General features: G+C 38.2%; 1 protein-coding gene across 1 annotated transcript in view; it reads left to right on the top strand.

Moving 5' to 3' along the window:
• LOC126100613 (UDP-glycosyltransferase UGT5-like) overlaps positions 1–15,745 on the top strand; it is a 95,116-nt gene that overhangs the window by 78,424 nt on the left and 947 nt on the right. Inside the window, exon 5 of the mRNA XM_049911239.1 lies at positions 10,389–10,608. Within this exon, the coding sequence (XP_049767196.1) occupies positions 10,389–10,608 (220 nt within the window). The remainder of the gene's footprint in view (positions 1–10,388; positions 10,609–15,745) is intronic.

The following is a 15,745-nucleotide window of genomic DNA, read 5'->3' as shown; positions in this document are numbered from 1 at the left end:
TGTCATTACTTTAAATTTCACTTAAAAATGAGATGTTTCTCTTTTCTCTGCATTGCATCAGGATCACATTGACAAATTTAATAAACTTTTGTGATCTGGTGATTGATTTATTGGTGCATCACCTATTGTTTGACAAATTTTTATCACCTCAATGTTGCTACAAAAACATACATTATTTAAGTCTGAAATAAATATTAGTAGAATATGACACAAGGATGTTTATGAACATTATTAAGATAGTTATTGTATTGGGAAGGATATAACCATTGCTCCAATTCATCTGCATAATTGTCATCCATTATTGTATTTACTTCAAAACCAGTTTTGCACAATATCTGTGTGACACAGAAAATTCAAAATTAGCAACCAATATTAAATTCTCAACAAAAAGCTAGATAACCTTGTGTATTGGTTAAACCACAGTATATAATCAGCATAAAATAGTTTAGTAAAAAATCTATACAATGGTCTGGGTCTGAGTGAGATGTCACTCCTTTATAACTGATACAGATAGTGGAGGTTTGCCTAGAGAGATTAATAAAGCTGAGTACGAACTGATTTTATTAATTAAAATAATCGGCTTTTTTATAATGGCTAACTTTTCACATGTGACAGACACAATAAAGAGAATACTACTGTAGAGAAGACAAAGATAAACAGATGCACTCACATAGATAAACTCTATACACTAGTGGTTAGAAAGTGAGCATAAACAGAACAAGAACTGCAAATACATGCAAATGCAATTATGGAAAACCTTTCCAACACTCCCACTGTTTAAGTGATTGCATTTAGCAATTAACAACATTGAGCTTTTAGTGCAAATTATTCTTTGGTTAATGCTTTGGTCAACAAATCAGCAATTTATTCTTTGGTACACCCCTAAACAACTTCTGTCTCTTTACAGTGCACTTTTTATGTAACAAATGATAGCATATATCTATATGTTTGGTGCTTTTGTGATATTCAGGATTTTTTGACAACTTGATTCCACTGTGGTTGTCGACTTGTAATGCAATTGGTTCTTTACACTTGATTCCCAGACCACCTAGTAATTTTCTCAGTCATATTGCAAACTTATTAGAAGCAGCAGCAGCTAAATATTCGTATTCAGTTGTACTTAGAGCAACAACCTTTTGCCTCTGAGAAGTCCAGGTTACAGGGCCACCAGCCAAAAGAAAACAAATCCTGTTGTTGACTTTCACAATGTAAGATCACCTGCGTAGTCAGCATCAGATACACCAACCAGTTGCATTTTGCTCCTGCTGTTTGAGTATTCTATACCATAATCTCGTGTTTCAGTTAAGTACCTGTAATTTTTTTTCACTATTTGTCAATGTGCATTAGTAAGGCTGTGCAAAAATCTGCTCACACTGTTCACTGCAAATGAAATATCTGGTCAAGAGATAACTGATAAAAACATAAGAGATCCAACCGCTTCACAATATGGTATTTTTTCACCACTGAACTCATCATCATTAGGTAACAGACTTACATGTGGACCAGCAGAAACACTTTTGCTTCAGATATTCCAAATTTCTCAGTTATTCTTCTCATATACTGGTGTTGACATATTAACATTTTCTTTCCCACATGATCTCACTCAATTTCCACTCCAACAAACCAGTGACCTACACCAACAGTGATTTGAAAGACTTCTTTTAGTGATGTAACAACTTTATGAATTCCTTCAATTGACTTTGATGCAATAAGACCATCATCTACAAATAATGCTAACAAGATAACATCACCACTGAATAAACATGGATCAGCATCAGTTGCTTGAAAACTATAATGTGAAAGGAAGTCTATAAATTTCTTGTTCCAACATCGAGGAGCTTGCTTAAGTCCATACAGTGATTTTTCAAGTTTGCAAACTACAGGTTTCTCCATTTTAACCACCACTCCCTCAGGTATGTGCATGTAAGCTTCTTGAAGGCTTTCATACAGAAATGCTGTGCGAACATCAGACAATACCATCTCTAGATCATTATACGTGTCAATTACCAAGAAAACTCTGAGTGAATCATATATTATCACTGGTGAAAAAGTCTAACTGTAGTTAACACCATAGTCCTGTTTGAAACCTCTTGCACACAGCCGTGCTTTGTACCAAATAACCTTACCATCTGTATCAAATAAAACCTAGAACCACCATTCTGAGTCAATACCTCTCTGACTATTAGTTCTAGGAACTATCTTCCAGGTTTTATTGTCTTCATGAACTTCCACTTCTTCTTCAATTTTTTCCAGTGTTTTGAGTCAGGATCAGAAGTTGCTTCTATGAAGCAGTAAGGATTATTATACTGAGTAAAAATCAGCTTCATATCTTGCTGGCTTGTACATGATAGAACGATCTCACAGCTGCATCGACCGCACTTTGGTAGGTTGCTCTTCAGATTCCAGTTTAGCCTTTGCCTCTGTATATGTCTGCTTGTGTCTGTATGTGTGTGGATGGATATGTGTTTGTGTGCGAGTGTATACCCGTCCTTTTTTCCCCCTAAGGTAAGTCTTTCCGCTCCCGGGATTGGAATGACTCCTTACCCTCTCCCTTAAAACCCAAATCCTTTCGTCTTTCCCTCTCCTTCCCTCTTTCCTGACGAGGCAACTGTTGGTTGCGAAAGCTAGAATTTTGTGTGTATGTTTGTGTTTGTTTGTGTGTCTATCAACGTGCCAGCGTTTTCGTTTGGTAAGTCAAATCATCTTTGTTTATATACCTAAAAACAAAGATGATGTGACTTACCAAATGAAAGTGCTGGCAGGTCGACAGACACACAAACGAACACAAACATACACACAAAATTCAAGCTTTCACAACAAACTGTTGCCTCATCAGGAAAGAGGGAAGGAGAGGGAAAGACGAAAGGATGTGGGTTTTAAGGGAGAGGGTAAGGAGTCATTTCAGTCCCGGGAGCGGAAAGACTTACCTTAGGGGGAAAAAAGGACGGGTATACACTAGCACACACACACATATCCATCCACACATATACAGACACAAGCAGACATATTTAAAGACAAAGAGTTTGGGCAGAGATGTCAGTCGAGGCAGAAGTGCAGAGGCAAAGATGTTGATGAATGACAGGTGAGGTATGAGTGGCGGAAATTTGAAATTAGCGGAGATTGAGGCCTGGTGGATAACGGGAAGAGAGGATATATTGAAGAGCAAGTTCCCATCTCCGGAGTTCGGATAGGTTGGTGTTAGTGGGAAGTATCCAGATAACCCGGATGGTGTAACACTGCGCCAAGATGTGCTGGCCGTGCACCAAGGCATGTTTAGCCACAGGGTGATCCTCATTACCAACAAACACTGTCTGCCTGTGTCCATTCATGCGAATGGACAGTTTGTTGCTGGTATATAAATGAAAATGAAATGAGATCCATCCTTCATGAAATCCTCCCCACTCCACCAAGAGTGTCTTTCCGCCGTCCACCTAACCTTTGTAACCTCTTAGTTCATCCCTATGAAATCCCCAAACCACCTTCCCTACCCTCTGGCTCCTACCCTTGTAACCGCCCCCGGTGTAAAACCTGTCCCATGCACCCTCCCACCACCACCTACTCCAGTCCTGTAACCCGGAAGGTGTACACAATCAAAGGCAGAGCCACGTGTGAAAGCACCCACGTGATCTACCAACTGACCTGCCTACACTGTGATGCATTCTATGTGGGAATGTCTTTACTATAACCAGCAACAAACTGTCCATTCGCATGAATGGACACAGGCAGACAGTGTTTGTTGGTAATGAGGATCACCCTGTGGCTAAACATGCCTTGGTGCACGACCAGCACATCTTGGCGCAGTGTTACACCGTCCGGGTTATCTGGATACTTCCTACTAACACCAACCTATCCGAACTCCGGAGATGGGAACTTGCTCTTCAATATATCCTCTCTTCCCGTTATCCACCAGGCCTCAATCTCCGCTAATTTCAAATTTCCGCCACTCATACCTCACCTGTCATTCATCAACATCTTTGCCTCTGCACTTCTGCCTCGACCGACATCTCTGCCCAAACTCTTTGTCTTTAAATATGTCTGCTTGTGTCTGTATATGTGTGGATGGATATGTGTGTGTGTGCTAGTGTATACCCGTCCTTTTTTCCCCCTAAGGTAAGTCTTTCCGCTCCCGGGACTGAAATGACTCCTTACCCTCTCCCTTAAAATCCACATCCTTTCGTCTTTCCCTCTCCTTCCCTCTTTCCTGATGAGGCAACAGTTTGTTGCGAAAGCTTGAATTTTGTGTGTATGTTTGTGTTCGTTTGTGTGTCTGTCGACCTGCCAGCACTTTCATTTGGTAAGTCACATCATCTTTGTTTTTAGGTATATTTTTCCTTCGTGGAATGTTTCCTTCTATTATAACCAATTCATCTTTGTTTATATATATATATATATATATATATATATAGAGGGAAACATTCCACGTGGGAAAAATATATCTAAAAAGAAAGATGATGAGACTTACCAAACAAAAGCGCTGGCAGGCCGATAGACACACAAACATACGCACAAAACTCAAGCTTTCGCAACAAACGGTTGCTTCGTCAGGAAAGAGGGAAGGAGAGGGAAAGACGAAAGGATGTGGGTTTTAAGGGAGAGGGTAAGGAGTCATTCCAATCCCGGGAGCGGAAAGACTTACCTTAGGGGGAAAAAAGGACGGGTATACATTCGCACACACACACGTATCCATCCACAAACATACAGACATATACAGAGGCAAAGAGTTTGGGCAGATATATATATATATATATATATATATATATATATATATATATATATATATATATATATATATATATATATATATATATATATATATATATATATATATATATATATATAAAAACAAAGATGATGTGACTTACCAAATGAAAGTGCTGGCAGGTCGACAGACACACAAACAAACACAAACACACACAAAATTCTCGGAGGAACTGCGGCGGATCGCTGGCTGGCATCGTTTATGGTTAGAACTAGGGCGGTATCTGATCGCCTTCGAACCTCTAACTTTCGTTCTTGATTAATGAAAACATACTTGGCAAATGCTTTCGCTTCTGTTCGTCTTGCGACGATCCAAGAATTTCACCTCTAACGTCGCAATACGAATGCCCCCGCCTGTCCCTATTAATCATTACCTCGGGTTCCGAAAACCAACAAAATAGAACCGAGGTCCTATTCCATTATTCCATGCACACAGTATTCAGGCGGGCTTGCCTGCTTTAAGCACTCTAATTTGTTCAAAGTAAACGTGCCGGCCCACCCAGTCACTCAATAAAGAGCACCTTGGTAGGATTTCAACGGGGTCCGCCTCGGGACGCACGAACACGCACGAGGCGGTCGCACGCCTTCGGCTCGCCCCACCGGCAGGACGTCCCACGATACATGCCAGTTAAACACCGACGGGCGGTGAACCAACAGCGTGGGACACAAATCCAACTACGAGCTTTTTAACCGCAACAACTTTAATATACGCTATTGGAGCTGGAATTACCGTGGCTGCTGGCACCAGACTTGCCCTCCAATAGATACTCGTTAAAGGATTTAAAGTGTACTCATTCCGATTACGGGGCCTCGGATGAGTCCCGTATCGTTATTTTTCGTTTGTGTGTATGTTTGTGTTCGTTTGTGTGTCTGTCGACCTGCCAGCACTTTCATTTGGTAAGTCACATCATCTTTGTTTTTAGGTATATTTTTCCTTCATGGAATGTTTCCTTCTATTATAACCATATCATTAATTTGAACCCAACAATTGCGTTTGTTATTGTCGCCTTTACATTTCGAAATCTTTCCTGTCGTCTTATTTCTCTTTTTTCTCTTTATTTTCTCTTTCTGTTTTTACCAGTAGTTTCACTTTGGATTCACCTTCCCCTTTTACCGTAATCTACTATACAATTTTATCCCGCCTATATATGCTCAACAATATGTAACCCACTTCCCAACCATAACCAAAAAATTTTATTTTCCGCTTTCAACACTACCGCTGCTATAATATCCACCGTTTCTAGTTCAATAACAGCTGCTTTCACGTATTTAACAACCATTTCGGCTAGTTCTAATAACTTTAACTTTATTTCCACTTCCGTTTTTCGCACATCACTGATCATTTTAGCCGCTCCCCACAGGTTTTAACGTCATTATTTCTACAATTGTTAGCCCCATTTTCGTAATCTTTCACCACAACACCACTCCTTTAATACGTTTTTACGAAATTTTCTCGAAATTTTCCCGAATCTCCGTCTTTTAACGTGATTTAGCGGCAACACAACCACCTAACCTTTTTGCACATCGCTGTCTACCAACCCAAGTTCACCACAGGATCAACTTAACCAACACTTTTTCGCCTTTTTTCATACCAGTGACGAAAAATTACGATACGGGACTCATCCGAGGCCCCGTAATCGGAATGAGTACACTTTAAATCCTTTAACGAGTATCTATTGGAGGGCAAGTCTGGTGCCAGCAGCCGCGGTAATTCCAGCTCCAATAGCGTATATTAAAGTTGTTGCGGTTAAAAAGCTCGTAGTTGGATTTGTGTCCCACGCTGTTGGTTCACCGCCCGTCGGTGTTTAACTGGCATGTATCGTGGGACGTCCTGCCGGTGGGGCGAGCCGAAGGCGTGCGACCGCCTCGTGCGTGTTCGTGCGTCCCGAGGCGGACCCCGTTGAAATCCTACCAAGGTGCTCTTTATTGAGTGACTGGGTGGGCCGGCACGTTTACTTTGAACAAATTAGAGTGCTTAAAGCAGGCAAGCCCGCCTGAATACTGTGTGCATGGAATAATGGAATAGGACCTCGGTTCTATTTTGTTGGTTTTCGGAACCCGAGGTAATGATTAATAGGGACAGGCGGGGGCATTCGTATTGCAACGTTAGAGGTGAAATTCTTGGATCGTCGCAAGATGAACAGAAGCGAAAGCATTTGCCAAGTATGTTTTCATTAATCAAGAACGAAAGTTAGAGGTTCGAAGGCGATCAGATACCGCCCTAGTTCTAACCATAAACGATGCCAGCCAGCGATCCGCCGCAGTTCCTCCGAGAATTTTGTGTGTATGTTTGTGTGTATGTTTGTGTTCGTTTGTGTGTCTGTCGACCTGCCAGCACTTTCATTTGGTAAGTCACATCATCTTTGTTTTTAGGTATATTTTTCCTTCATGGAATGTTTCCTTCTATTATAACCATATATATATATATATATATATATATATATATTATTATTACAAGGTCTTAGGAATCACTGAAGCACTGAATTGTTTAATAACTATCCGGACGCATAAAAAAAGAACAAAAAACAAAAAAAAGGTGGTATCAGACATTTCATATGAGTCCTGCGGGAGGCCGTACCGTTATAACATGTGTACGCCAGTGTTAGTTGAACCAATTAGTGGTTCAAAGTTTTTTGTCCTTTTCAAAGATGATGCAACTTGCAACTGGATACAGAGTTGTTTATTTGTTTGTTTCATGAATTCGATAATCTTGTGTTGAAGTAGTTTGGCCAGAATGTCAAAACATTACGTGTGGACAGTGGCACTGAATGCATTAATTGTGGTATGAGACAGTTTGTGAGGAACTATGGAATTCAGTTAGAAACAACTGCTCCACATATGCCGGAACAGCAAGGTCGTTCTGAGTGGGACAATTGCACAATTGTTGAAAGTGCACACACGATGTTGGAAGCCAAAAACCTTCTCAAGTTTTTATGGGCAGAGACTGTTAAGACTGCTGTATACACATTAAATAGAGTTACAACAAAATGCATTTTGGGGCAAACTCTGTATGTGTTGTGGAGTGCATGAAAACCATATGTTGAACATCTTCGAGTGTTTGGGTCTGATGCCTTTGCTCACGTACCAAAAAAAAAAATTGCACCACATTTGATGCCAAATCCAGAAAAGTTGTGCTTGTCGGTTATCGAGGAGATTCAACAAATTACCAACTCTACGATCCTGTGAGTCACAGAGTGTTTGCATTGAGGGATGTCACATTCAATAAGGTTAGCAACAGCTCAGCGTCTGCACAACAAGAAGTTGATGACACATACTTAAACTTCAAGACTGATGAAGAACAAGATATTACGGACTGGCACAAGCAAGTTACTGGTGAACCAGCACAAAGCACAGGAAGAGATGGAAATAAGGCTAAACTGGAATCTGAAGAGCAACCTACCAAAGTGCGGTCGACGCAGCTGTGAGATCGTTCTATCATGTACAAGCCAGCAAGATATGAAGCTGATTTTTACTCAGTATAATAATCCTTACTGCTTCATAGAAGCAACTTCTGATCCTGACTCAAAACACTGGAAAAAATTGAAGAAGAAGTGGAAGTTCATGAAGACAATAAAACCTGGAAGATAGTGCCTAGAACTAATAGTCAGAGAGGTATTGACTCAGAATGGTTGTTCTAGATGATTAGCAAGTGATGTATTTTCATTTGTTATTTACTTTTATGTCTTCCTCTGTAATTAATATTCTTTGTAATTACATTTCTAATTAACTCCAATTTCCATAATTTGAAGCCTTATTTATGCAGTTTATACATGTAATCGGATAAAGAACAAGCTCTGTACTACCACTGAATATTAGTAACAAATCCAACTGTAATTAATTATTTAACTAAAATAATATGAGAGACATTATTGTAATTTTAGTTCAGAATGATAACTTTTAAGCTTTTGCGATCTTCTGTTAATGGATTTTTAGGTTACCATTTTGTTAATTAGAAGCATTGATTTTTCATGCTAACATCTCTGCAGTCTCTAGTTATTTATTGTTAAGAACTTATTACTTCAATTTTTTGATTAGTTACTTAATTTAGTATATGTACATAATTTTATCGATGACAACAATCCACCGATAATTAAGACAACGCACGTCCTTCCAGAACATTCCACATGCCTTCGCAATTTATATCAATTTTTTTTATCAAATAGGACTGAATGATACATATAAAGACACACATACAAGGCCTTAGGAAGCACTGAATTGTCTGATAACTATCCGAATGCATATTAAAAAAAGGCGGTATCAGACATTTCATATGAGTCTTATGGGAGGCTGTACCATTATAATCTGATCTTGATATTCGTTCCTGTGAACTTTTGGTTTTATAAGGATATCTTGCCTTTTCCTTTTGTCTGTTGATGGACACCTCTGCAAATGCACCAGTTTCTTCATCACTCATATTCAACTGGGACTCGTCTTTGGTGAGACATTCTGTCAAAGTTTCCACATTTTGTTGACTAGCTGGCACACTGTCCCAAGCTGTTTTAAATGCACTATATTTTGATGGTAATGACGAAATGACTTTTGTCATTACAGCTACACCTGAAACCTTTTCTCCAACATTTCTGAGTTGTAATGCTAGATTTTCAACTTTAACTACTGAACAACTACAGAATCATTTGCATTCATCTGATATTCATGAAAACGTTGAGTTATTGTTAGTTTGCTGGCTTCTGGCTGTTGCTCATGTAGTGATCTCAACTTGTTCCACATTTTGTAGGCTGTCTCACAAACCAACAGACTTTGCATTTGTGTACCGTCTACTGATGTGGAAATCAAAAGCATACCTTTTGCATTTTTTTTTTGTCCATGCTTTCAAAGTGGCATCATCATCTTCATTAGGTTGACATTGAGTCCCAATTACAACATCAAGAAATCGGTAAGCCTTTAAGATTGCAGTTATCTGTAATTTCCATGACATAATTTTCTGCATCCAGCTTTGAGATGTATTTTGAAGACACTTCTTCAGCCATTGCAGATTTCTTCTCTCTTCTTTTCACCTGAACATGTCACAGTTGGGATACTGAAAGTTTATATGAAATAACAACTTTCCTCACGAAAACTGAGCGATGCCTGGGCACGGGTAGAGGAGGTTGCCAAGAGAGATTAATAAAGCTAATTATGAACTTATTTTATTAATTAAAATAACTGGTTTTCTTGACAATGGCTGACTTTTCACATGCAACAAATACAATACAATGAATACTACTACTGCAAAGAAGACAAAGATAAAAAGCTGCACTCACATAAATAAATGCTACACACTAGTAGTAGGAAAGAGGGCATAAACTGAACATGAACTGCTAACACATGTAAATGTAATTATGCAAAACCTTTCCATCAATAATCTCCCACAGTCTATCCCTTTCTCTTTTCTCTTTCCCATGGAGACAGCCATTAGTTTCAAAAGCTAGAGTAGTGTGTATGCTTTTATATGAGTCTATTGCCAGTACTGTATAGTTGTCCAAAATGTAAGTAATGGACAGCAGTTCTGTCTCATAACTTTTTTAGTTTTGTCATGAGTACTTTTCTTTTGGTATAATTAAAAATATTTCATTTTATTGGGATGTTTCTTCACATTGAGATTACTTCTGTTACTTCTCATTCTGTTACAGCTCACAAGAATGTAAAACTGTTTATCACACATGGAGGACTGCATAGTACTTTGGAGGCATTACATCATGGAGTTCCTTTAATTGCTATTCCAATTTTTGGAGACCAGTCACTTAATGCAAATCGTGCAAGAAATGCAGGATATGCTGTAAAACTTGATTTTGCAAATGTTACCACAGACTCACTGCAATGGGCACTATCAGAAATTTTAGAAAACCCAAGGTATGATTACTGAATCAAACTGGAAAGCAGCATTTATTCTAATTACTTCTGCCATTAAGATATGCTTTAACGTTTAAACATACCAATTTTCAGCTTGATTTTTTAATTAATTTAGGAGTCCTAATGTGATTATTGTTTACTTTTATTATAACTAATTTTATTGCTGTATGTTAATCACCCACCATCAATAAAAGAACACTTTAAGTCAGTCCCAGAGCACGTAAAGTTAGGAATATATTTACAACAAAACAGTAATACATTTATTACTGATACATGTCACTTGAGAACAGAAGTCAGAAGCATTTAATGTCTTACTCAGTTAACAGTGGTAACTACTTGATCTTGTGACAGAATATACCTGTAATTCATAGCTTCTCCTTTGTACCAACTATTGTTGATCACCTCGAAGCTGAAAGTTCACATAGGTGTGGACTACTGTTTGTTCAATAATATATGTGACTTCACATTTTAGTCTATATTAAAACACATCTTTTATTCCACGCAAAGTATACTTGGTAACAAGTGTAGCTGATAACTACAGTGAGCAGTTATTACACTAGAAACAATCATTAGCATAATTTTACAGGCCCAAAGCCACAATGACAATGGATAAGTAGCACAATCTAAACAATTCAGGATGAGATTTCCTCTCTGCAGCAGAGTGTGCGCTGATATGAAACTTCCTGGCAGATTAGAACTGTGTGCCAGCCCGAGACTCGAACTCGGGACCTTTGCCTTTTGCGGGCATGTGCTCTACCAACTGAGCTACCCAAGCACGACTCACGCCCTGTCCTCACAGCAGGAGAGCTTCTGTAAAGTTTGGAAGGTAGGAGATGAGGTACTGGCAGTAGTAAAGCTGTGAGGACGGAGTGTGAGTCATGCTTGGGTAGCTCAGTTGGTAGAGCACTTACCTGCAAAAGGCAAAGGTCCCAAGTTCGAGTCTCGGTCTGGCACACAGTTTTAATCTGCCAGCAAGTTTCATAAACAATTCAGATTTGTACAAAGTCAATACAGTTCAAATTTAGCACAGTCCTCAATGGCAGATTGTTATGGAAGAAGATCACACTGTAGTAGTTAAGGGGACATTGAATGTGAAATTTGTTGAAACTTGACATTTTCTGTTTTCTACTCCATAATGTACTTTGGACTTTCCTGAACATTTTGGTATATAATACATTAAAATCAGACAATTTTGAGACCTTCAAATAATATTTTGAATGTTGATGTGTGACTGTCAAATTTCATGGCTACGCGTATACTGCCACAGTTGAGCAGTAATATCTTGGGAACTACACAGTCTAGAAAGCTGTGAATTGCTTTGTTTTGTGTAGGACGTGACAAGAAAAGGATGGGAACACGTCTGCATAACCTAAAAACCAAGCTGGGTAACACAAAACTGATGGCAAGACAACAAAATCTGCTGGGAGACTAACAGACAAAGTAATTGTTGGATTACAGAAATATTATGGGAAGGCCATTAGAGATAACTGTGACAATTTAGAGAAGATGAAAAGAGCTGTGTGGAGCACTTTCTTTCATCAAATATTAACCGATGAAAAGCCATGTCATGCTTTGTGTCCACTTCCACCAAACACTTGGTGTAAATATAGGCAAGCTGAATTTTCTGGCACCCTGCATGAGTTTACACATAAACATTCTCTTCCTTTGGCAGTAACGGGGACAATCAAACCTATTTACAGAGATTTGGCAAATCCTGAGCTACTAAAGAAGTGTTTGTGTGGGAAGACCCAGAATGTGAATGAGTCCTTCAGTAATGTTGTGTGGTGCCGTGTGCCTAAAAATGTATTTGTTGGCCTTATGACTGTAAAGAGCCACAGACTGGCTACTCTGGGTGATGTCCAACTACTTATAGATGGTATTAGGAACAAACTGTTATTTTGGAAAGTACTTAATTCTTTGGAAGCTAGGTTGGTATTTAAACAATGGAAATTCCAGGTAGAATATCAAAAATTATGAAAAGGATAGACTGCTATGACATGTGAGTTGCAGACAGGCACAACAAAAGACTGTTACACACTGAGCTTTTGACCAAAGCCTTCTTCAGAAAAGAAAGGAAAACACACACACACACATGCATTGACACAAACAGGCAGACCTCACACAAACATGACCACCAGCTCTGGCCGCTCTGGCCAGAATTTTACGTGGGTCAACATATTTGGTTCATTAGTGAGACGTCTGTCTTGATATCTCCCAGGATTAGATTAGATTTAGTTTTCGTTATATAGACCCAAAAAATGAGATGATCATTGTGGGTGTGGAACATGTCAGAATGTATAACATAAAACATAAAACACTTGAATATAATACATACTACCCTGATCGTTTGTCAGGAGACTGTCGAAACAGGTGAATACAATGCAGTACACTGGAACAGCTAGTAGTTATAGAACTAACATGCTGTCAGAATGAAACACTGTTATACACTATTAGTAAATTTATCAAACACAGAAATACCTAACCTTCACTGTTGTGACCAAGTGCTGTCAAATGTGAAATCTAACAGGCATTTTTACTTAAGCCGGCTTAACAGTCTCTGTTAAGATATTCATCTATGGAGTAGAAGGAGTTGCCTATCAAAACGTCCTTCAAACTCTGTTTAAACTGTGCTTTATCTGAAACCAAGTTTTTAATGATTGCTGGCAATTTATTGAAAATATGTGTTCCTGAATACTGGATCCCTTTATGGATCAAGGTAAGTGATTTTAGGTCTTTATGTATATTGTTCTTATTCCTAGTATTGATAGTATGTATTGAGCTATTGGTTGGAAACAGAGATGTATTACTTGCAACAAATTTCATTAACAAATATACATACTGAGTGGTTAGAATACAAAGTTCCTTGAACAAGTTTCTACATGATGTTCTTGAATTTACACCTCAAATGATTCTTATCACATGCTTTTGCACCCTAAAAACTTTTGCTCGGTTTGATGAGTTGCCCCAGAATATGATCCTATATGATTTAATAGAATTAAAGTAAGCAAAGTATGCAAGTTTTTTTAATATTTATATCTCCTACATCTGACATCATTCTCACGGCAAAAACAGACTTGTTTAGGTGCTTAAGCAATTCTGTGGTATGCCGGCGCTTAAGCAATTCTGTGGTATGCCCTTCCCAACTGAATTTATTATCGAGCTGTAATCCCAGAAATGTAACACTATCACCCTCTTTGATCTGCATGTCTTCATATGTTATACACATGCTGGAAGGAAATCTCTTACAGGTTCTCAGCTGCATATGGTGGGTCTTCTCAAAGTTTAATGACAGTGAATTAGCTTTAAATCACTTATTAATGTCAGTGAAAATTTGATTAGCAGCTATTTCTAAATCTGTACTTGACTTGCTACTTATTGTAATGTTCTGCAAACAAAACAATGACGTCATTCATGTACACAAGAAAAAGCAATGGACCCAAGATGGAACTCTGAGGAACACCATATTTAATTAATTCCCAGTCAGATGAAGATTGACTGCTTACTGCACAGATATTTCACAACACCCTTTGTTTCCTGTTAGACAGATAAGACTCAAAGCATTTCGCAGCATTGCCGGTGACACCATAATATTCTAAATTACTTAAGAGAATGCTGTGGTTCACTCAGTAAAATGGTTTTGATAGGTCATAGAAAATTCCAGTAGCCTCTAATTTATTATCTAATGAATTAAGTACATTCTCACTGTAGTGTAAATAGCTTTCTCTACATCAGAACCCTTAAGAAATCCAAACTGTGACTTGGACAATACATTACCTGCAGTCAAATGCTTATGGAGACACTTGAACACAAGCTTTTCAAATATTTTTGAGAAAGCCGGCAAAAGTGAAATTTAATCTATAGTGTGATGGTATTTCTTTATCCCTCTTCTTGTAAAGAGGCTTAACTTTGGCATATTTTAGCCAGTTTGGAAATGTTGCACTGATAAGAGATTGGTTACACAAATAAGTTAAGATACAACTCAACTTGCATGAGCACTCTTTGATTAACTTTGTTGATATGTTATCACATCCACTGAAATTCTTAGATTTTAAGGATTTTATGATGGATGCTACTTCTTTCAGAGATGTGAGTGTCTTTCCCATTTTACTGCAGTTATTTTTAAAGGCTGGACTTCTTGCCAGGGTCTCATTTATTTTTAGAGCTATCTGTTCCTCTTCCTTTTTGGCCCCACTTGTTTCTGTCTTTGCTATATCTCATACAGTTTTTATTTTGTTGCCCGATGTAATTATCTTTTTCTCTTAATAAGGCTGCTTCAATTTCTGGATTACTTGCTTCAATATTTTGCAGTATTCTTTGTAATGCAATACAATGCTAACATCAGAGCTGTTCCTAGATAGTAAATACAGTCTCCTTGTCCAACATGATATCTTTATTCCTTGTGTAATAGATGGTTTATTTTTTGACTTCTGTGGGATTTGAGCTACCTTTAGGGGAAAACAGTTTTCAAAAGTGGAGGTAACTTTATTAATGAATGCTTTGTATTTTCCATTTGAGTCAGAAGTACTGTAAGCATCTATCCAATTCATGTCTTTGAGCAATTTCCTGAAAGTCTCAATTTTTTACTTATTTATTACTTTCATGAAGTCAGATTTATACTGACAAGTTTTGACATTTAACACAAGATGTTGCATGTTGTGATCAGATAGCCCATTTACTATCGGTTTTGTGATGCGACTTTTTTCCCTAGATTTGTTTACAAAGATATTATCAATAGCAGTCTCAGAGCATTTACATATCCAAGTAGCAAAGTTCACAGTAGGAACTAAATTGAATGATAGTGTTACTGACTGCAATAATTGTTCACTGACAGAGCTTTTCAATAAATCCACATCAAAATCACCAGCAACAACCTTTCTTCTTCTTCTTCTTCTTCTTCTTCTTCTTCTCCCCCCCCCCCCCTCCCAATGAAATGGGACAGCAGAGCTTGCAGATTTTTTTATGAAGACGTTAAAATTTCCTCGAAGATGATCTGTATATACCTACTGTTAAAAGGGACTTATGAAATACCACTTCTGTTGCACAAGCTTCTAAGCTACTCTGAGCAAAATTTATTAATATCAATATTCTTAAAATCAAAATAGTTTCTGATAAGTATTGGAACTCCTCCTTTCTCCAT

Source organism: Schistocerca cancellata, chromosome 9, assembly GCF_023864275.1.
Source record: "Schistocerca cancellata isolate TAMUIC-IGC-003103 chromosome 9, iqSchCanc2.1, whole genome shotgun sequence".
Classification (NCBI taxonomy): Eukaryota; Metazoa; Arthropoda; class Insecta; order Orthoptera; family Acrididae; genus Schistocerca; species Schistocerca cancellata.
The sequence above is the reverse complement of the archived record's forward strand: the minus strand, read 5'-3'. Positions and strand labels throughout refer to the sequence as shown.